General features: G+C 43.8%; 1 protein-coding gene across 1 annotated transcript in view; it reads right to left on the bottom strand.

Moving 5' to 3' along the window:
- Positions 1 to 1,550: 1,550 nt before the first annotated feature.
- The window catches only part of nudt14 (nudix (nucleoside diphosphate linked moiety X)-type motif 14), a 35,445-nt gene continuing 12,739 nt past the window's right edge, over positions 1,551 to 24,256 (bottom strand). Inside the window, exons 2-5 of the mRNA XM_006632190.3 lie at positions 14,860 to 14,903; positions 8,365 to 8,429; positions 6,468 to 6,714; positions 1,551 to 3,445 (exon numbers count right to left, since the gene is read on the bottom strand). Of these exons, the coding sequence (XP_006632253.1) occupies positions 3,196 to 3,445; positions 6,468 to 6,714; positions 8,365 to 8,429; positions 14,860 to 14,903 (606 nt within the window). The 3' untranslated portion in view covers positions 1,551 to 3,195. The remainder of the gene's footprint in view (positions 3,446 to 6,467; positions 6,715 to 8,364; positions 8,430 to 14,859; positions 14,904 to 24,256) is intronic.

The following is a 24,256-nucleotide window of genomic DNA, read 5'->3' on the forward strand; positions in this document are numbered from 1 at the left end:
ACAGAATTTCTTACAATCATCACAAAAAAAGCCCTCACAAATCATCGTGTCACAAACACGTTATTACTACATCCTTCAGGGTTTTTCTCCGGGCTCTCTAACTGCAGGAGTGCTTCATTTGTTGTAAGACTTGGGGAGAGTTGTTGCTATAGAGAAGCCAGGGTTATTGTCTTTGGTTTAGTTCATGCTTTTATCTGTCGCTCCCTCCCCCCCCCACCCTTCTCGCCATGTGTTTGAATGAGCCACAAGTTTCGCCTAATAATTACCATAAGGTTTAAAAAGTTGAACACAAATATCACCTTGGCAACTTGACTTACCCGACGAAACTCCTGAGTCATGGGGAGAACTGAAAGGGCTTTCTCCCCCCTTGGTCGGCGATGCCGGCACTGCAAGAGAGAGCTGACAAATTAGCCCTGTTTGTGTTCAGATGACACCGTTTACAGCTGCCACGCACGACGGAGCGTGTGGCTCGGGCCTTTGTATCAGAAGCCTAATCAAACAGGGTCCAGTTACAGCAGCAGTTTCACTTGCACAGCACCGGGGTCAGGGAACGTGACACGTGTGTGACTCTCTCGAAAACACCGCGCATACTTCTTCGGTGTGCTGAAGGTGGGGTTTGTTATACATTTGATAATCAAAGATTGCAGAGCACCTGCAACGGGAGATGATAAAACAGGGTGCTTTCTTGTTTTGGTCTTGGTTTCAACACGTAGGTGCAGAAAATCGTATTTTAAAAGGACCTCTACCACTGGTATTAATAAATGATCATCAATGCTGCTACTTTACTAAGCTGACAGCTTTACAAGAGGCAACATTACATTCAAAACCAGCAATGGAGTGTAAAAAAAACGAGCGTAGGGTGAAAAGGCACCATGTTTCTAAATAAGGAAGAAAACAATACGAGTTTGATTTTCCCCTCTGGCAAACTAGCTATGGATTGAGCAGTTTGCTCATAATTTAGCCTCGGGGAAAACTGAGCCCTGGATGTTTCACTGCAAAGTACCCATTAACCTTTGAAATCCATTACGAGGACGATTTGAATTCAAAGGGCAGTGTTCAATGGAAGTTCAGTATAGGAGGAGGGAGAGAGGTGGGATTTGACTGAAACAGGTGCTTGATGAAATAACGTCCTATTTTTAAACCGAAAGGTCCTCACAAACCCTCCTGCAATGAAAACTGAATAGTTTACCAAAATTTATCCAACACTCTCCCAGAAGACCTATGACAAAGCTTTCGCAAGGCAAGCCTTGAACTGGAGAGAAAATGCAGTTTCAAAATAAGGTTTAGCACAATGTCTAAAAAAAAGGGTTCTTGGAAAGAAAGGATTCAAAGGGATTATTCTGAAAGAGAGCAGATTAAGCCCCACAGGACAAGGAGTCCCGTTTGTGCTAGGAAGCATTTTGAAGAAGAGAGGAAAATTAGAGTGAGTTTATCATCAAAGGATCTGTTGGCACCAGCAGGTAAATATACACCTGGAGTAATCTTTTGGGAATGAAACCCTTTTATTTACATTTAACGCAAATCAGGTAAATAATGCACATGCAATGAGCTTTATAAATAATGCACTATTTTTTAATAAGACAAGAAAATGTTAAAAATAATCACAGATCAAAAATACAAAAGTAAAAAAAAGTACAAAACAACATAAATAGCACTATAAAGTATGTCATATCCACCTCAAATCAAGCTTACAAGGACTTTAATATAGTCAAGTACTAGTACAAATTTAAATAGCAGAATAGATGTGTTCCGTATACTTCAATACTGTTTCTCATACAGACAAGCTAATCAAAAAAAGAAACACAAATCTAGGTATGCTTAGTAAAAAATACGTCACTACTATTAAATTACGAGATTGATTACGCTAGGAAATTGATTTTAGGTAAAACCCATGTGTAAAATGAACTGGCTTGTGGATTTCAGACAAGTCTCTGATTTCCTTGCAAGCGCATGATGACCAGCAAGCTCGTTTGATCCACTTTACCTTCATGTTTACACCAGAAATCCCCCTCAGTCTTACATCAGTACAAATCCAGACACTTCAGTCAAAGCTCTGTCTCCTCACTGAAAAAAGGCCTGAGTGCTGTACGTCAACATTGATTTATCAAACAGCTTCAGATCTACACATCCGTCTGGCTATGAGAACAGATTCACCACCCTTCTTTTCCAGCAACAGCATTCACACAAGCACACACACGATAACATAAATATACTGTCTATGCGGTACTGTAGTGTTAATGGTGATCCTGACTCAGCTGAGCATAAAGTAACTACCTCAAGAAATACAATTTATACTGCAATAACAGAACAAAAACAAAACACAATCATTGGAAAAAAAGCCTGAAGTGAGTTTACGAGCTACTTAGTCTGGCCAATCAGAGCACTTTTAATATAATAACCAGGCTCTGTAGCACAGTTATAGTGGTTTGTTAACAATAGTCTCGTCAGCCTCCTATTGTTAACAACAGTCTTGTCAGTATGATATTGTTACCCTGATTTTCAGCTATTTCTGTGCAAACGTACTGGGAAGAAAGCTATCTATTTTAATCCCAGCTATTTTGATACTTAATCGTTATAACACTTCTACACAGCTGTTTAAAAAGAACTCAAAAGTATACTTTAATTTCTGAAAGCGATAACATAAACGTAGCTCGTAAGTGGCATGCACTTATACACTGGATCCCTGAATGTCTGGTAGTTTTGTCTAACTGGTTAAGACCTGAGTTGGCAGCAAGGCCTTGCATGGATCTGGACCCTGATTGTCTAGCTGCCTGTTTGCTGCAGATTTGAAGTTTATACTGCGTTTGCACAATGGAAACAAAGGGCAACTTTTCTTTTCTTACAAATCAAAATCCATTGTGGTTACAATCCTTCTTCAGTTGCAGTGCAGGTGTTAACGATCTTGAACATCAGTTCACCTTCCTGGTGCCTTTGATGGCATATTTGTATCAACACAGCCTTCCTCGCACCTTCCACTAAACACACACAGCAGCAAAGTCTCACAAGTTCAGGACTTCTCCTACAAATACACTTAGCAGTGTTGAAACAGATGTCTATCCTGAAATTCATTTTGGAAAAATGCGTAAAAAAGGGCAGTATTGAAGATCACAAACAAAGGAACAAAAACACTATTAAGAACTAGACGACATAAGTGCCAAGGTGTTATTCACATCGATGAGGGGCACAAGGGGCTGATTACACGTTGGTGGATATTTTGTACTTGGGGGACATGTTGCTGTGGAACCAGATGAAGCTGAAGATGACGCCCATGGTCTTTGGGATGCCCTCGTCGTAGGCAAAGTTCATGGACTCCTGGAGCGGCACCTTCACCACCTCGATCAGCTCGCCCTCCTGGGGTCGCCCCCCGCCCTCTCCCACGCAGTTCTCGTCCGACACCTCTGCGTAGAACATGGTCTGCTTGGAACCCGTGACGCCCACTCCTGACCTGCCAACAGGACAGCGCAGAGACGTGAGCACCCAGGCGCTAGCCTGCGCGAGAAGGCCGAGGACGCCGGCTTCCCAGAGGCTCTCGAAGGGTAGAGGTTCTCGTGGCAGGCTCCTGTCAACAAGGTGACCCAGTGCCGAAGAAGGGCTGAGAACCGCCGGTGACTTTATTTCAGCTGTTTATTCGGCTGAGGTGCTTTTGACACAATCCTTTAGGATGCTCAGCCGAGCTGAAAAGGGCAATCGAACTCAGCGTTGGCAGGACTGGAACTTTTCTGCCCCGTGATTCCGAAGGAGTGTCAAAAGTTGAGAGTATTAAGGCACCAGTGTGCTTGAATTAATGCACCAGAAGGAATTTTGCTTCATGCCTGAACACATTTGAAAAATGCCAGCTATCAATTAAAGCACACACCTCCTGCAGTTGCTTAACATTTCTTTTTTCTTAATCTCAACACTAAGAATTCGACAGCTGTTGAAAGGTGGAAACCAGAGCAACCCACTCCCTTGGTTATTAAACATTTGTCCTGAAAAATGTGATGCTTTACTGCAGGGGCCTGTGTGTGCCTGCATCGGAAGTCAGGATTGCACACACTGTGCATATCTTTGGAATGGGTTCATAGGGGCATTAGGGCAGTTAAAAGGCATGCTTTAAAAACTCTGCAGTGTTTACATCCTCTCAGCAAGAAATAAAGTATATCAAAATAGTATCCACAAAACTAATCCTACTTTCAATGTGATGTATGTATAGAATATACTGTGTAAGTAGCCTTGCTGATAATCAATTGCTTTATCGTGTATCTATCTAAGCCTGAGATGTCTAATTCTGCTCAAGGAAAGCCTTTCTCCTCAAGGCATCAGCATCTGAAAAGCTGGTAGAACTTGTTAAATGGGTCCAATTAAGCAAATACTGAAATGATTTCCATTCTCCAGTCCCTGTACAGTAGGACAAGCACTGGGCATCTATGATTTATATGGGTTGTTGTCTGATAAGCTCAAACAAAAACTGCATGCTGTATGAACACACATCAAGACTGTCTGCAGTCTCAGGTTGCTGTCGAGAGAAAATCGAATGGAGAATGTGAGACACCCCCACTGTGGAGCTCTATTTTCCAGCAAAAGACTGACATTAGCTAAAACCAATCCCCAGTCTGTGAGAGCGGGTTGGGAGATATCCCCCTTCCTGGCAGCCTTGAGGCATGAATCTACAAGCACATGACAGTTTCCCCTTCACAAATCTAAGGTTTACATATTTCTTAATATCTTGTACCTACAGCACACTAGTTCTTGTCACGCTAAAGGCAAAACATAAGCTGCTTGTAGTGACTCCCCTTACTGATGGTTATATTTCCGTTTGGTTTTTATTTCTTCGGCACCAATCTGTCAGCCCCTGGAAAAACAGACTACAGGGAGAACACCTACTTTCACACCCGGAAAAAACGTTATCAAGCCCACTCTGGAAATGATTTTATTGTGGACATTCTTACTTCAGCTTGTGAAATGTACAACTGAGTCTGCAGTGGAAATGTTGCCCATTTCTTGCATCTGTTTTTTGTGCTTTTTGATTCCCACTTCCACTGGCCTGAATAAAAAAGGTGATCTGCATCAAAAGGCAGCACAATATTCTTCAGAGGGGAACTAAATATGAACACAAGGAGAAAACAATCAAAACATCTCGTCTGGTCAAAATATAGAACACTTAGTTTACAAATAATTTATCATACAAGAGGGTGCCTTGCTGGAATTCCTGCCACGCTATAAGAAGAGTTTGTTTACAGCAGGCTGCTCAGGTTAGCAGTGGGCTTGAAAGATCCCTGAGATACAGCTGTGGGTGTCTTATCGGGGAGGTTGATGTTGACAGATCCAGGTGTGATTGATTTCACTGATGGATCAGGACACTTGTCTGCCCAGTAAAGGGACAGACAATCCTGATGACTGAGGATGACTGAGCACTGGATCACATGATGTATCAGATTGTCACGAACACCTATACAGAACCTTCATCTCGCCTCGAATACCCTACACATCCAGGGGTGCACTTTATCTTCATGATCTAAAGTAGTGCCATTTTCTTTCTTTTCTTTGGCATTGCTTTTTCCTATCTGTGGCTTATATGTGCCCAATGTCGTAGCATAGGCTGCCGGACTGCACTGCGAAGACGTGTTGAGGACTAAGCACACTGTACTGGGAGCTTGTGGAGAAACACTGACACTGAACAACACTGCATTATTGCAGTACAACTCCAACACATAAGAAAAAAAGCAGGAAATATTATCGATTCCCATTCCTTTACACCTCCTTTGGATCAGGAAATAGTGGCAGGTGCAAAAGAAGACCTCCTAGTATATCAATTAACAGCAGGGCAATAATAGTACAACACTTTGCAGCAGGTGCACGGGCAGGTGTTGAGAATTAATTACAAGGGCTTTATGACTGCAGAGGTTTTACAACATTGTAAAGGCTGATAAGAGCACAATGCTCTATTCTCACAATGGTTAGTGCTATCTGACTTATTTAACAGCCCAGGCAATGCATCTGAAGGAATTTGTGCAGGTAGAGTAAGCTCTGAAGTTGACAGGATGGCACTGACAAACAAGGTTATGAAATCTCCTTTTTGCCCTGAGAAAAAATTGACAAAGGTGTTTGCTTTCTGTTGGACAAGTGCCGATTTCCTCCACCGATTCCCAGAATTCACAGCGATAGAAACGACACATTGCGCCCTGACATGGTTCCATACATGGCTCTTTTCCATGGGCCATCACCGAACCGAAACTCCGAGTATCTTCAGCTCTTCTCTTGAGCAGCTATCACCTTGACAGTAATGTAGACATTTTATCATAAGCGACCACAGCGTGGCCTATGCGTGTTTTTAGCGCTGCACGTGATACGGCTTTCAATTAAACTTTGAAATAAGTCATTGCAAGAATCACTCGAGAGCGTACAACATTTTCTTCCCACGAGGCCACGAGCGCAATACCCACAATACCCAGACGTGTAAGGGAACAAGGACCCCGGGGCGGCCTCACCTGTAGGAGGCGATTTTCCTCAGCTTGGTGACGGGCACGTCGTAGCCACACTCCTCCAGGATCTCCTGCCGGGCTATTTCCTCCAGCGACAGCTCGGGCTTGTCCACCAGCCCCGCGCACAGCTCATAGGTGACCCCCGAGGAGGCCGGGGGGGGGTCGGGGTGGCTCTCCGGGTTCTCCTCCGAGTCGGGGTCCGCGTCCTCGGGGGGCTGGGGCTTGCTCTTCTCCCACTCGCACATGTACACCGCTGCAGGGAGGAGGGGCAGCGGATGTTAAACACCACCTTACAGCGAGCACCCTGCACTCCTCCAGCCTCTCGTCTCCCGGGGGAGATGCCTCTCCCTCTCCTCCTCGTCCTGCAGCTGCAGGACCCCCCCTCCCACTTACACCAAGAAACTTCACTTACCACACGCAAGTGGGGTTTTTTTTTTTGGGCAGCCTTTTAGTGCAAGCAAACAAATGAAGAAGAGAGAGTGTTCTGAAAATAGGCACCGATGGAATATTATTCATTTTTTACAAAGCCTCACGAGAAACAATCGGTCTCAACGAAATGGCTTCCTCCCATTATGAAGCGAGAAGCACAAACATGGGCAGCTCCTGCGCAGAACAATACCTTTGGAAAGAAACTGTTCCTGAAGTGCACGAGAAAGCCCTTTTCAAGGCCCAAGTGGAGGGGAGAGCCCACACAAAGACACAGGCCATTTGTACTGCAATTCCTGGAATGGAATCTTTTTTTTTTTTTGCTTTGTTTCCAAAACCCTTACAGCACTAACTAGGTGTGTTTTTCGCCATCTTCTTCACGGGATCATTTACTAATCCATCTAAATGCAAGTCAGACCAAGTTCTCAATGGAGCTGCGTGCCGCACTAAAGGAGTTAAGGCAATTTTAAGATGCCGACTCTCTTACAATCGAGAAGTGGGCTTGACCGTTGTCCACCCTAAACTAAAGCCCGGATTAGCTGAGCACGGAGCCAGCCAGCAGCTGTGGCAAGCAAAGATGCTTTCGCCGTGTCACAAATCTCTTAACACCCCGCCGTGAAAAGGAGATTGGAAAACCGCAGTGCACCAGTGTTGGTCATTTGTATTCCGTGTAAAAGAGACAGTGAACAAGGAAAAAAAAATATGCTTACACTGTGTAATCCACTATATTGCAATTACAGTAAAATAGTCTCAAAATTGTCATCACATATTGTTTCTCTTTTATAACCCTTTCAAATTTCAATTCAGCTCAGATCCACGCTATGACCTTCATTCTGGAACAGAACGGTAGGGCCCCTGCTTGCTTTCCTCTGTATTATATGCACTCGTCACAGAGCTGCCTCTATTTTGCCGCATGGTGATTCCCACTGTGCCCACTGGAGAGCTGGTGTCAGTTCAGTAGAGATGAAGATCCCACTAATAACACCACAAGCTCCCGGACATGCCCAAAGTCACTGCAGTGGAGGCAAGCTGAAGGTGATCTAGCTTGGGGAATCCTCATCACCTCATCACACTGGGTGACTCAGACTGGGAATTCCTGGAGAACTGTGCTTAGTGTCCACGCTGAACGAGCACTTGGGAACTCCACCGTTAAACTTGCACTGCCTGAACACAGCTGTAGGTTAATGTTCATTGTCTGCAAATACTCATAAATTGACAAACAATGGGCTTATCTGCTGCAAAGTCAGACAGCAAGGAACCACAGAACTGTGAACATGAGTCATTTTGTCTTTTTTCCTAACAGTACACAGCTCTACGATAAAACGTAACTCAGGCTGAGAAGACTAGAACACCAACCAAATTTTTAAAGGACGAGTTTTAGTAAATCATCCTAACTGCTGACTCACGATGGCGTCCCTGGCCCGAGTCGCCTTAGGCAGCAGGAGAGGGGCCGAAGGAAAGTCTACATGACCATTACCTGGGCGAAACTGCTTGACCAGGATAAAGCAATGTGAAGATGTATTGAAGATCAGGACCGAAACGCTGAAAAAAGAGAAAAAGAAAAGTAAATCACACATGGGGAAAAGAGAATCAGAAAAAGGGGTCATAATCACACAATTCATTTTGGCTGTGCTGTGAAACTCCACCCCTCCTTCTGGGTCAGTATGCACAGTGTGGTAGCGTGATGCCCCTCAGGTGTGATGCACAGGCACAGTGCTCAGTGTTTGTTCTATGCTGCAAAAAAAAAGTGTTTTTTAAATTGAACTGATGGTCTGCAATTGCCTGCTGAAAAAGGATTCATTTTAATAGGACAGATCACTGCCACGGACAATTTTATTAATGCGAGTATAATCTTTCCCCAGCCTACAAAGGAGGTCTTGAGCAGTGTCATCAGTGGTCTATTTCCTACGGGGAAGAATGAAATCCCAATTGAAAACTTATTGCTTGGCCTAGAGGCAAGAGAACTGAGTGAGAGTTACAGAGATTGTCCTACTTCCTTACTGTGAAATCATCTCTGCTCCCGTCTCTAGAAATCCACCAAGACAATGGGAAAGATAAGTACAGTTTTATTTGGCCATAACTTCATTTCCGTACTGCTCTATAATAACACAAACACAGACAGGCTCTCAGTCAGCCTTCTTGTCTTTAATGCTGAGAGAAGAACTCTTAGCTTGCTAAGCTGACATGGAGGCAGAAGACTTTAGTTTACCCAGAGTAAAAACTATGCAAGATGTAAACCTTATACTTATGCACAGCTGCGTCTACTCCACCCCCCCCCAAAGAAAAACAACAATAATTACACTAAGGAAATCAGTTCAATTATTTTCAGTCAGTTTGAAAGTATGCTTGCCCCAGTTTTTAGTGAGTTTGAAATTAATCCTTGCCCAGAAAGCATACAGCACAGCTTCCCTTTTTAACTACTATAGCACAAACATGCAGCAATTGTGTTTATTCCCTAAAGTGCATTTAGAGAAATAGTCAAATATTACTCTACCCTAGAGATGTCACAATTACATGGCATTCAGAACCGAAGGCATGAAAACGAGAAAAAAAATCCTCAGAATAAAAACCCATTGAACCATAACTTGCATGACATATGATTTGGAAATATAGAGACTTCGCGTTATGACTTGAGGATCACATTGCATAAGGGGTGTTAATTATGGTAGTAAAGCTTTTAATGGTTTTAATGCACAATGCAGGGCTCTTTCATTTACCACTTAAATACATGTGCTGCTTGTTCTCACACTCTCAAATATGTAAATACCTTGTTTTGAGGATGTAAGAAGCTGCTTTAAACCTTCCGTAAAAACAAAACATAAGCCAGCCGCCTCCATTTTCAAACCAGACAGTGTCAATTAGGCTGCAACCTTTGATAACTCCTCTGTCAGTGCTGTGTAACTTACTAAAAAGGTGAGGTTATCGCCCTTAATTAATGCCCAGGCAGCTCCGTATCTCTCTCACCCTCTTTTGAAGACCTTTTAAAGAACTTTTGAAGTTTTCTTTTTCAGGGTAGCTTAACGCAGAACCCCTATTAATAATGGTCGGGTGAAGCACTGTCCAGCATTGAGGTGCACAGGAAACAGCGATCGACCCCCCTGCGGCGCAGTGGGGGGGCAGCACAAGGGCCAGGGGCTCCAGGCAGAACCGGGCTGCCCATCACAGGCAGGGATTAACACTCCTCTTTTGTTTTCCGGGCTCACTTGAATTTTAAGCTACTAGCCTGGTAATTCCTTTAAGAAAAACATCAATACGAAATTCATCTTAAGAATCTCACTATAATAGGATTTCTCAAGAAAAGGACAGGTAGCACAATGGGCTTGCAGGCATTCAAAGCCTCTTCAGATCGAGGATGCTTCATATTTAATTAGCTTAAGCGTTTGCTAAGTGAGTTTAACTGGGGCGTTCACATCTATCACCGTTCATGTGCATTATTCCCACCTAAGACTTAAAACCATTCCAAAATCGTTAACACATTAGAACAAGCTCCCGTCTCGATTTTTTTTTTAAATAATAGCTCTCTTTGAATGTCTGTTTTCATTTCTGCAGTGCCTAAAGACATGTCTTGGGGTGACTGTGGCAATCTCCTAGCAATAGTGGCAGAAAAGGCAATCTTGTGCAAAACATCAACATTTAGAGGCTGCCTACATCAAAAACAGCTTGGTCTCCTGTTTGATTTGTTTGAATAGCAGTATGCGGGGAGCACTTTACTGCACTTTCTGTATGAATCCAGCCTGCGCAGCAATAAATCCTCCAGCGCAGAGAGGCGTGCCTGGGGAAACCTGTAACTTATTTACCAATACACTGGGCGTAGGCAATTCCGAATGATGATGTTCCCTGTTTTCCCACACCAATCCCTCCACAAAAAGAAGCCAGCAGAGAGGAAGCTTACGGGGAAAAATAACAAGGACGGTGGCCTGCAGAGTGCCCAGCGGCGCCATGTCATTTTTCAGACAGAACTAAAACATTTTGTCTTTAATTCGTTTAAAGCAGAGGTGGGACCGCATGGCCAGAAAGCGAGAGAATAAGAAGAGACCCTTGTCTGAGGGGAAGATGCTGACTAATTGGGAGGGGGGGCGCCTCAGACTCTGGAGTCGGAATATATCTGGGAGCTGATGGGGGGGGGGGGGTATTCTGATGACATGCTGGTGCACCACAGACGTGAGTCAACGCACCAGTCAAACTGTGATGCCCGTACCAGACAGTCCCATGCAGCCAGGCTGGGAGGAGGTGTGTCTGGGCTGAGTCATGCTCAGCGGTGAGCTAAGGCTGACCGGACAGACGATCAAAAACACGGGCCTGCAAGGCCCGCGCGGATCCGAGGAGAAGCCAGCTAATCTCGGGCAGCCTGCCGGCTCCGCGCAGGGCTGGGGAGCGGCGGTGCCAGCGTTCCCTGGAGCCGCGGCGGGAATGTGGAAGCCGCTGAGGAAGCAGGAAGCCCTGCCCTGAAGCACCAGGCCCCACTTTCCCATGGCGCAAGAAAGCTCTTGGTGGAGATTACGGGCGCAGCAGTGAGCACTTCATTGTGAACAAAATCAAACTTCATAAAGCCCTGGGCGTGCCAGGGGAAGCCCTTTATCTCTAGGCCCCGAGACGCATTTCAATCCAAACCCTTGATAAAGTGAAAGCTCCTTCCATTTTTAGCTGTTCGGGGATCCTTGTGAAAAGAATCTCGGGACCTTGCTTGTGAGGAACCCCCACCCCATAAATAAACATGCAGTCACACTGTTGTCTCTTCTCTCCCAGCCTGAGAACATGTGATAAACACTCCAGTGCCTCCCAGCTGTGTCAGGGCACCACAGCACTGCTGAAGGAGAGCCCCCCTGCTGAATTCAAACATGTAGATGCTTCGATTCCACTGAGGGACGCTAAAGATCTCAATAACGCACCAAACATTTCAACCCCCCAAAATATGTTTTTAGGTGGTTTATAGGCAGAATACAATTGCATATGTATCTATCTGCAAGATCAGAATGTTAAACCTGCGTTTTGTTCCCAGCAATTAGCTATCCCAACCTGCACTCCCAATGCACGTGTGTTGAAAGTTTCGGTGCACGTTCAGAAACGTGAAAAAAAAAACGAGAGCTTTAACTCAGCCTCCCCACCCCCCACTGATCCCCACACAGAACAAAACGAGCTGGCCATTGACACTGGACTACACCACCTCCTCTCTCATTATAGAAACGGCCCCTAGTACAGAGCCGCACTGGAGTACGTCACAAAGACACAGGGTGACACTAATGATCTAAACAGATGCTGGTCTTAATGGCTTTACCTTTCAACTAGTCACTGCACACCCACCCCCATGTATCCTCTCTGAACTCCATTGTATCCAGGAAGGCCGATAAGAGGATCGATACACCCCCCAGGGAAGAGACCATCCGCTATAGTGCACAAAGAGAACCACTGGACTGAGAGCATTGCATCACTGCCCGTTTCTTTCATGCATTCCATATACTCTTTACTTTGCAGTCCTTCTTATTCTTAATATATCTGCTTCTTTTAAAAAAATAATCCCTGCATTAATATTGCTCTTTTCCTCCCAAAGGATCTCGAAGCACCTCACAGACAGGTGGCTGAAGTGCGCCCCCCACTGAGAGGGGTGACAGCAGAGTCAGACTGTCCAAGCCTGTACAGGAGTGAAATATATCACCAGGACACCAGGGGAAAAACTCAAGCTCTTTCAAAAAGTGACATGGTATCTTTTCATTACTATGGTAACTAGTTAGGTCCTCAATCTAATGTCTCATCCAGAGGATAACACCTCCTATTGCAGTCTCCCATCACCATCCCAAGGCATATGGATATTTTGGTTTAGAAGGAAGAGCGCCACCTACTGGCTAACCAACACCACTTGCAGTAGCTGGTTTTCCTAGGAGGTCTCCTGTCCTTCCTTTGCTTCCGATATCTCACAAGATCAGGCTAGAAGGTAGGAATGCTCCTGTGAAAAACTGCAAAAAAAACATGTTGGTCTTTTGGTCCTGCACTAGCAGACAACCAGTCCCATGACCCATGAGCTCTACAATGGAATTCTGAAGCTAACCTCCCACCCATGTATCTGATTAAAAAAGTATATGAAAGCATGCCACACAATATAACTACAACTCGCATCCCAATTCTTCTCCTTTGAGATGTTTGTCAAATATCAATAAAAAGTGTTTTTTCAGTGAAAACGGACCGTGTTCACCTACTTTTAATCCGTAAAGTAAGGGACTAAAACTACACTTCATTAAAAAAGGCCATTAAAATTAGAAGAACCTCGACAGGTGCAGTCATTAACGACTGGTGACAATGCTGGCTCAGAAGGTTAATTGGGTTAATTGAAGCACAGTTCAAATGCAGTTAGGAGAATGTGGAACCAGTCCTAACTGTATTGCAACTGTTTGTCTTTTGTCTGCTTTTATCTGGCTGACACTTTTATCCAACTGACATCTGCGCCCTGAGGATTTTACTGGAACAATCTGAATGAGCACCTTGCTCTACTGGGGTTTGAACCCACAACCTTCCAGCCCTGTGTGCAGAGCCCGAATCACACCAGTGCTCCACACTGAATGAATCATATCAGTATGAAGTCATTTTTAATATAGGCAGCGAGTCACACATCAGCACACGCAGACAAAAGGTGAATGCCATGCTGGGGTTTCCTCGACTGTGTGCCTGACCTCTCACCTCTGAGAAACGGCATGACCGTTCACCGAGCAACTCTGAGAGACAGCCCAGAGGAAAACAAAAACTCAACAGAAGGAAACACTCTGCCAGAAGGGATTCCTTTTTTGATCCTTTTCATTGTGAGGGTGGATGTGTTTGATCACGTTGGGAGCAGCTCAGTCAGGGGTTTTTCCAAGAAACTCTCTTAAGAATCTGGGAAAAGCACACCTAGAAACTATCCCACTGTAGGGTCTACACACAGTCCCATTTCAACACCCTCCCCAGTAACTAATGAGCACATTAATTAGGTAACACATGCCATTAAAAGCTGCCAGAGGGCTTCAGTCAGGCTTCGGTCTTTGAATGACCATGAGTGGATAACAGAGATTGCTTTTAATTGAACTGGTTGTGAACTCTGAACAGTAAGGGGCAAGTCTAGGATGGCCTGGACAAAGACTCTTCGCCCTCTCAGCTTCGGATCTGGGAACCCACCCCAAAAAATCACAATCTACTACTATATTCATTGTTTGTTTAAATAAACATAATAATAAGAGCGATCAGGATTGTCCAACAAACCTGTGTATCATGTTGTTCTTCTAGGTCTTAAATTAACTCCCTGAAAAGATTTATGGTACCACCCACTGAATGGCTAATTTGTGCACAGGGGCTTTGCATGCAGATCCAGCCAACAAACCTCTTTGAACCTTTCCTATATTAACTCTAGCCACATGTCTGCTACATTGTGGTGAATGCTTTATCTCATAGTGGCGTGTAAAAAGCAAAGGAATGCTGTTAGGCGATCAGCTGCAATATATGTTTCAGTTTCAGACAAGGACCAGCAGCTTTATTAAATGAAACTGATACAGGGATTTTAACTCTGTGACGAAACAGCGTCCTTCTGCAATGGAAAGCCTTTTCAAGCACGCTGATGCAATATTCAATGTGACCAAGCATCGCAACAAAGCAAAAATGAACATTCAAACAGATGGAGATTTTAAAGTCTGCGGTTCCTGCCTGAAGATCCAGAGGACTGACACTGCACTGACAGGGAACACCCTTCACAGGCCCAGCACCTACAGGTCAGAGCAGAAAGGGAGAAAACGCCAGAGGCACACACAGATCCAGATGCAGGTCGTCAAGCGCAATGCTTCTGCCACCTACTCTCCGACCTGCACAGCTCCCAGGAAGAACAAGGCACTGTGCTCTTCTACTGTAGGGCTTCATGTCTTGGTCTTAATGAGCAGCAATTAAGAAAGTGTCTGGCGACAGTAGAGGAAGATCCAGCCTGAGGACACTTCTCACCTGGGCACCCTCACACACCTACCTGTCATGAGTCCTCATAAAGTCCCAGGACTTCTTTGTTCCATTCTGTCAACAAAACAAACAGAACAGAATTATTACATAATCATAAGCCTCCAACCCTTTCAAGTGAAGTCTTTCTGCCTAAAGATGAAGAATTTCAGCAAAATTGGATACAGGAAACATACTAATTCAAAGGTCGTCCTCAAACAGGGTTCGATTTTATATGTTATTCGGATTTTTGAATTCGTATAAAATCACAATTCTTGACAAAATATCAACGAAAGCATTTACTATCCCAAACGCAGAATCACAATGAAGAGAACTCCTGCTCTTTTACCACTAACTTGCAGACTCGCTCCTTTTCCTCAACCAGTGTGTTCATTCGCCACTTTACGATACGTCTCGCGGTGCCTTCCAAAATTTGAAACACTCCTTAGCAGGCTACCATCGATGTCGATTAGTGAAATTGATAACTTGTACAAGTTTCCTTTGAGACAGGATTGGATCTCTGCAGGAACAGGCAGCAGCCGACAGGCAGTACTGGGTGAAGCCACAGCTCATCTGAGCTGACTCTGACACAGTCTGGGCCAGGAGTAAGTTCCAGAAGTCTCTGGAAACGTCCTGCACAGGGAGGTGTCACAGCAGCCCCTCCCTTCTGTGGGGAGTCTGTACCAGTTAGTCACACATTTCTGGGTATACAGTCTTCCAGTACAACTACATCATTCACCAGCAACATTCTCTCCTAAAGACCACACAGTTCATGTGCCTGGGGAGCAGAAATACACATTGCTTGGCTTCTGATTAACCCACAGAAGTCAAATGATGTAGGAAGTATGTTTGACTCTGTTATGATCTACTCTTCCCACAGGCCAGAACAAGCTTGACATGAAAATAATTAGTAAAAGTTTTACACGGAGCATGAGAAGCTTGAAACATCTCACGTGGTTTAGTAATCCAGGACAAAATATGGGAAGGTCTGGAACAATCATATAGAGAAAAAGAGAGATGGACAAATATGTGAAAATACTAGACAATGCTGCTGGGAGAAAATGTTTTATGTGTGATCAGAACTGAAACCCTGACATTGTAAATTGTATTGGTTCTGTGTCAAATGTAAAATGGGCTTTTGAGATTTGTGCGAACTCTGAATGCTTTAGATCCAATGTATCTCTGGAATTTATTGTATGAGTACAGTCCAACTCCTAATCATACTTTTAAACAGACACCTGCTGGCGCAGGACTTCTTACCAGGCCAATGGGCAATAGGGCCCTCCTGTGCATCATCACGTCCGTGAAACTCGGTATAAAAAGTAGAAAGTATACAAGTGCTATCCTTTGCCGAAAACCCATGAAACTTCTCAGGATCTTAGAGGCCCATGGAAAGTTGTAACAGAGAAAAATGCAGCTGAAAGGTCACATGATCTGGCTACCACATTGGGTTGATATCAAAGTTTGGTTCTTTTTCTTCTCTGAACCCAATTAAAAGTACATATCCCAAACTAGGCACAGAGTGCTAGATGTTGCCAAAGATTTGTTCCGATTGATTACCCTGGGACAGGTCAATTGGTCACGTGGCTTGGCTGTCATATGGAAACCACCATGCTACATTTTGAAGTGTATATTTGCACTTTGGCAGGATTCCTATCAAAGCTGTGAAAAACAGGACTACCATAAGCCATAGCCTGCTTGGCATAGCTCACCCTCTAATGACAACTGCTGTTATCGAAAAACTGTTTGGACACTTAACACTAAATGTAGTAGGTATTATTATTGTAATGCCAATACAGATAACACATAGTGAAATAGGGCTCTGGTACGTTTCTTGCTTGACCAACATTCTGTTCTCACAACTCAGACTGCCTCTAGTCTTGGGAGCAACTTAACCTCACAAGCTGTGACATGACTTTCTATAACCACAAAAGTGAAACGCATCCAGGTACAGCTCTCCTTCATAAAGAGTTGGTGTGGACAAACTTTCGGAGCTGCAGCCTGCTGACAGTGCTATTGGCAAACTGTCAAACGGGATTCTTGCATAAAGCAGGGATGGTGACGTGACCGCCATTTTGTGCAATCTTCTGAAACAAACCAACCCTTGGACCTGTTTGGACCTATTCTTCTTATACTTGACAGCCATCATTCCAGTGCGCATATAACTAACATATGTCGAAATGGGGCTCCAGCATAAACCAAGACGGTTGCCTGACCGCCATTTTGTTCTCTTGCTGATAACTTTTCTCTTCCTACAAACCCCCAATACTGAAAGCTTGTTTGGCCAATTAACTGCAGACTTGGTGGGTAACATTTTTTATGCAATTGAAATATAGCAATATAGGAGTTACTGCAGCAGCCAGTTGAACAGCCTCCACTGTCATTTTCCCTGTAAATGCCCACCCCACCTCTACGACAAATGCCTCTTGTCGTAGGACTGGCCACTGAGTGCACTGACACTTCAACAGCTCATGTTGCAGCGGTGCTGTTTCTCATTGTGAAACTCAATAGGCTGCACCACGCTTGCCTGCAGTTTTCGAGCTTCGCTTTATTCTTGGTTGTGCTATTTGATGTGCTTTTTTCCTCTGCTTTCTTTTCCCTGCTGCTGTGTGTATTTTGTGTGTGCAATCCTACCACTTTCTGAGATCTCGAAATAAAATAAAATCGTCAATAAAACGCTTCTGATATTAAAAATAAAAATGATAATAGCAACGGGGCAGCAGGAAGGCGACACAGGTGGTGTTGCTGCATCATAAATGTTGATTCATGGGGTTCAATTCTAAATTCTGAACTTGTTCTTCCCAAGGCTGTGTGGGTGTTAATAAGATGCTCTGGTGTCCTTCCATTGTTCGACTGGCATCTCTAAGTTGTCCCTGTTTTAAGTAAACCCTGTATTAGACTACGCTGTAATTTAAAATGGATGGATAATTATATTAAGTGAATAATTACCGCACAAAACCTATAAAGACTGAGGCCAAGCAATTGCTGACAATCCATTCGTCCACTTAGAAGTGAAAACCAAGCAAAATGTGTCTCTGGAGCACACAAACTCCACCTACAGAAATACCAGCTCGGGTTTAGTTCCAGCACGCGCTTGATCTAAATATGGCAATAAATGAACATCATTACATTTCTTTAAAATCTTATCTAGAGTTTAGAGCTGTTAACAAAAAACTTCAATGCATGTATTTGCTTTTTACAATGTGACAAAATGCAAATTTTGTTAAACATCGACTGGTACAAGAATTGATATGCTGAAAACAAAATATTGTATTGACTCAAGGATGTATATGTACTCATATAGCACTTTGCCCGATATCTCTGTATCTTAAGGTAACTTAAATAGACTCAGACAGCCATTTCCGGGTAGCACCTGCTTAAATACATGATACTGCAAACAAAAGCAAAATTCCGTCATACCACTTTTATCGGTCTGTAATGAAAATAAAACAGCAGAAGAAACACACAATGCTGGTTCCAATTTCCCTGGTTGCTTACTAAATGAATGGAGCTGAAACCAGAGTCCAGCCTTAGGAATACTGTTGTCAATAACATAGTATTCTCCGTTTACGTAATGAGTAACTAAAGAGCTGGTAATTATTAATGGCATTGTAATCAGTTGCCAACAGCCTAGAGTCCTGCATTCAGAGCAGCGGATTAGGGATTGTCCGGCGGATTAGGAATTGTCTGCTTAAAGAATAAAGGAAGAAGCACGGATCTTTCCCCGCGCTTGTGTATCCAGTGTTCGAGCTAGCCGGCCTAAAGATGCACAAACATTTAAACAAAACAACTTTCAGATTCAAAGCAGATTTTCCCTCTACTGTTTCTCATCGTAGAGTGGAGCGCCCTACCTGCAAGTGCCTATTCTGGAATTTGCTCAAAACTATAAACACTTTCAATTCACACCTTGTTTACCAGGTAGATCACGTCAAGATGGACTGTTTACAGTTTATTAATTGCCTGTGGGGCTAGGTTTTGAGTTCCTACTTAACGGGTTACAGATTCATTTCATTTCCCATAAATAATGGATTTTCCCAAATCAGCAAAAATACAGGGAGCAGAGGAGGAGCTCAGGAACATTCAGGATCAGAGGGAAGTGCTTCTCTACACAGGACTGTAAGAATCTAGACTCCTCTTAAGCATGCCGACTCTTAAGAGGGGCCGAACTCTTGGATCATTATTAGCAGCCAGACGAGCAAGATGCGCCCAATGGGCTCTTCACATTTGTAACCTTTCTTATGCTTTATATGCTATTAAACTGGATAGGAACAATATGAAGGATTCAGCAACTGGAGCCCTTTCAGTTCAAACACACCCCATTGTAACTGCTCTCCACCAAGACATCTTCTCAGAGGATCATGGTTATGTTAACACAGCCATGACTGCATCAGTCACACAGAGCCCATGCCCCATGGTTCTATAGGGAAGAATTTGCTGAAGAGTGGTCACCACCAAGCTATGCACACGATGCACAAAGCCCCCTGCATATATAAGCCTGGACCTTACAGTAGCGTGCTTTCATTAAAATACCCTTTAAGATGATACAAAGCAGCAGGTTATGTTAGAAACGTGCAAAAGAGAGAATTCTCAAGTCTTGAGGCGCTTGAAGAGGCCTAGTTATCCTCATTTCCTCCAGATCTTTTGTTTCCATTCTGTGCTTTGCTCGTTTGACAGCTCTCTCCTGCTCTGGCTGGCTGTGAGGAATGGACAACTTAGCGTAGATTCCTCCTTCACCCCTGGCGATCTATATCTTACCAGGCACTTCCTGGAGTTTCTCATCAAAGCTTTCCCAATCACTGGAATGCTAGTAGGAAAAAGCTGTCTTCAAACCCCGCCAGCTTCCCGTTTCGGGTCAGAAAATGGACGCAGCAGGTGGAAGTGTGAGCGGATCTTCAGCTTTTTGCCAGACAGCCTTTTCCATCCATGTCTCTCAATGTACAGGTTGACAAGTCAGCATAGGTACTGTTCAAGGAAATGTTTTCTAGTATTATACACACTTGCAGTTAGCTTGGTGCTTGCTTGTTGAAGAGTTCATATTTGCATATACCTGTGGTATATGAATACCTGTGGTTTTGCTAAAAGTGAACAAACATTTTCCTACACTTATAGTGTCTCTCGAGCTAGTTTCAACAGGCCACACACACAGCTGCTTAGTAACATTGCTTTTTATCATTAAAATTGGATCTTTAAATATGCAAGAAGGCAAGCATATACTATTTTTTTAAAAAATTGCTTTAAATAAAACTGTCAGATTTGATCAGAGAAGGGGACTCCTGACACTGTGCCAGTGAAGTTGCACAACTCCACAGCCAGATACAGCTTCCCCTTCAATGTTTGGAATTCAACCACCGTAAATACTTAACACGCATTCCACTCGCAGACAAAGAAAAGACGACTTCAGCTGCTTCATGCCAGATCAGGGCTCTGGGAACCACTCAGTCCAAAACTGAAAAAATAAATTAAACATTCAATTATTTAAAATACCCTCCCACAACATGGCACAATTATTGTAATGCTTTAGGGAAGCATCAGAGATGAAAAGTCCATGTGACTCTCGAAGTGGGACATGTATATACAGTATCTCACTTATCCAGCATCACAATGTCACCACTTCAGCACACTGTGAGAGGTGTTGACGGGGTCTGTATATGTAGCCTTCACCAAAGGTTAGCTAAGATGCCATAAAGCTGACATGCTTTAGCAGCCCCAGTGACTTAACACTACATAATAAAAGACAAATACAACACCCACAAACTGGACAAAGCAGACCAATGTCTGCTGCACATCAAAGGACAGAACCTAGAGCAAGACAGAGTAGGACAAGAAGTAATTACATATCGAAGAACAGGACAAGCACTCAGATCATGAAACAAACTTTCTTCTGACTGTATATATACTGGGAAACCCTTACAGTTTGTCTGTTCTGTGGGGCAGACCCAGCATGTGTTGTTGGACTTATTGAGCTCAATAAAACTGAACCTTCACAAGACTGTGTCCTGCTCCTCTGATGAAGACTTTCCTACAACACTCTGGGCCTCTGAAGATTGTAGGTGACACAGTCCTTGCCACCTGAAGTGCCACACACTCGATCCTGGATCTGCAGAATAAGCTTCTCACTGAGGGATACTGATGAAATGTCAGGGATCATGATGCACAGAAAGCTGGGAAAAGTAAAAAAATCACAAAGTCTTTTACCAGTGAACAGCTGTGAGGTCTTAACACAGCCTGCAAACTAGCCTGTCACATGTATTACATTCAAAACCCGCAGCTTGTGACTCTGACAAGGGCTGGATCTAAACTTATAAGCACTATTCATGATCATTTTTGAGAAAAGTTACTAATTTTGTTTCATGAGTAACCAGGTGCCTATGCTGTACCGCTCTGAATTATCTCAAGAAAGCTTCCAAACGTTATTCCTGATGTTATTTATAAAGAACCACCCTGAGGTTTGCAGAGGATGAACAAGGTACAGTAGGATTAAATGCTGTGGAATACACACGGTGCTTGCTATCTGGGAACCCTACAATAGACCTGTTGAAATAATGCAGAAGTCTATAAAGCTGTCTAGATAAAATGACATTAACTAAAAAGAACATCTTTGTTGTGCTTCCCAGAAAAGCTAGTTCCCATTCTAAAAATCAGATCTCATGGGCCATTCACCAAACAGTCTAACTGAAATCCATCACTATGAGCTTGCTTTATTGGTCAATAAATGACAAGGCTCTCATAGTATTGTTATTGTCCATGAATAATTAATACTCCTCTCAGACCGATTGAGAAAACTGAAACTCCTGAAGGGGCTTTGCATATTATATAACTGAAGCAAATGCAGCTTGGCAAAAGAGCTCAGGGTCATGTTTGCCTTTGGCTATATCTACATGATAGCTGCTGCCTGTGCCTTTTGGCTCCAGACTGTGGTTATTCTGGAGGGAAACGCGTGTTGAAACTGCTAGCCTAAGGGCATATCTTTGTGCTGTGTGTCCAAAGGTCTCTGTCTTAACGGCTCTGGAGGTGGTTGAGCAAACATGAACTAACACACAATTCGCTGCACTCAACTAGGGTACAGATCACAGCCAGATATTACACGGCAACATGAAAGGCAAAATACTCATATACCGTATGTTGCACACAAAAAGCAAATGCCTTTGTATGTAGTATAGGAGATGTTCTAACAAGCTATTACCTGTTTTCACAGTGTCTCAAAGTACACTGCAAATTGTGCTTTCAGGTGTTCTGTCCTATAAGCACCATACACATTTGATCTGGCAGTGTCAAATTAGTTTTATGTACATCATAACTACTTAAATTAGTACAGTCTCAAACATCCTGCCTCAAAATTACAGGGAAAGCACAATCATCTTTTCCATGCCCATGAGATTAGAGAAATGGAAAGGAAGCAAATCAAAATGCAAAAGACTCTGCACCATGGGCCCCAACCAGTAGACTAGTAAAAAAAAACTCATTCGGGTGCCAAAACGTTTCTCCTAAGAAAGAATTAGCAAATGATACTTCATAGTTTCATAAAGCCCATTCACAAGCTTCGAGTGAATCCTTGCTCCTCTATGTTCCCCTATGGAGCGGGTAAACTTCATGTACAGTTTGTGTAGGTGTGAGATTAATGTTACAGTTCTGGTTTAGTGGGTGTGATATCATTACAAGTGCATGCCTGTGTGCATATTTGTGGAGGTGGGTGGTGCTTGTTGAGGGGGGGGGTTGTGTAGGTGGTCATGTCAGGCTGTAGGCAGGTATTTAGACAAGGGTGGGAATAGGTCTTCTGTTTCAGATCTCCCCAGGGTGTCACCTGAAGAGAGCAGTCGCACTGATTTCATGTGCAATTCTGAGACTTTAGCTCCGCAGAGCTAGAAGTCAAAAGTTTTGTAAAAACTGAAGGAAACTCGTTCATCTTCTTTACCACTATCAAACACGAACCCTACATTTCTCTCCATTTCTCAGACATCCAGGGTGCTACTACTGAGCTAGAGCTTTTCCAGCAATACTGGCCTGTAGTCTTGAAACAGAGATCTGCATGAGGCATAAGCAACTGTGCCTAAACTTGAGAAGCAAAGACCAAAAACAAAACAAACATCTCAGGCCACTCCGGGAAGATTACTTTGCACAGACATCTTGCTCTACAGGGCTACAATAAGAGCCTGGAGATTATAATTCTCCCAGCCAAGGCACTGATGAGCTCAATAAGTGGGACATGCTTTTGAGGTGGAAGTCTGAGGGTCTACTTTCCCCTGAGAATGTAAAGAGTAACCAGATCGCATGTGAAACAGTGAAAGCATGTTCAAGCTGTTTCAGGTAGCAGGGGTGTACAGCTGGAACTGGACGGAACTTCAGTATCCAAATCCTTTCGTAGAATCCAGTCGACGCAGCTCAACAGCTCGTTTAACATGTTCTCTTCATAACCCTGTCTTTCTTCTGGGTGGGAAATATTTTTATGTATAAACATAGAACTGTACCTGGTTTGGGATCACCAGTTGTGCATTTTCACATCTTAGCTCGCAGCTCCAAACCCTGCACCCACACACAGGGCAGAATGAGGGAGCGTGGGCTGACCCCTCCCTTGTGCGTGGCTGAATCCTGAAGCCATGGCGCCTATGATCGAATCAGTCAGGAGGCCCGATATCTACTTTTTAATTAACATTTTCCAGAAGGCTCTGGCCAGAACAGCCAAATTAATTAAGAAAACAGGTTGCCCAATTCATTAGTGTGGGAGCTGTAAAACAATTTCTATTTCACATTCTCGTTAAACAGCCAGATGGCCACACATCAGAAGCAGCCCTCAGCCCAACACACACACACACACACACGGGAGGATGTGTGGTCTGAACACCTGCTAGGTGATGGACTTCAGGACACACACACCCTCTTCATTTTCGCCCACCAGCATTCCAGTCCTGCCACACTGCTTTGCAGCAGGTGGCTTAAGAAACGCATGCCAGTAACCTGGCACAGATGCAATGAAAAGACATGTCTTTGCTGGAAAGAAGAGCAAACATTCCAGAACTAAGCAGTCACTGACCAGACGTTCTTAGTGGTAGAGTCGTTTTCACTGTTGTGTTGGGCCATGCAGAGACGCAGTAAAGACTGAAGAGTGCACTGCAACCCAGAAGCTTTTGTACACCTACATTTCAAATCCAACACCATCAGCTAAAGGAGAATGGGAAAGATCACAGGGATGATACCCAAGATGAAAGGTCTTCCCTGAAGATAACCAAGCTCCTACTACACAAGAAGCTCGTTCGCACTGGAGACTCTACTGCACTGTTTCGTATCGGTGTGGATCGGTTCGTTTAGAGAACAACATTGTAGATGTCTGGTTCTGGCCTGAGGTCATTGACCTGGTCTCCTGACCTGGCTAGGGAAAATGTTGAACAAACATGGAATAGGCATTGGACCATTAGAATGTGGACTCTTTAACCCCC

The sequence above is a fragment of the Lepisosteus oculatus genome, chromosome 8 (genome assembly GCF_040954835.1).
Source record: "Lepisosteus oculatus isolate fLepOcu1 chromosome 8, fLepOcu1.hap2, whole genome shotgun sequence".
Lineage (NCBI taxonomy): Eukaryota > Metazoa > Chordata > Actinopteri > Semionotiformes > Lepisosteidae > Lepisosteus > Lepisosteus oculatus.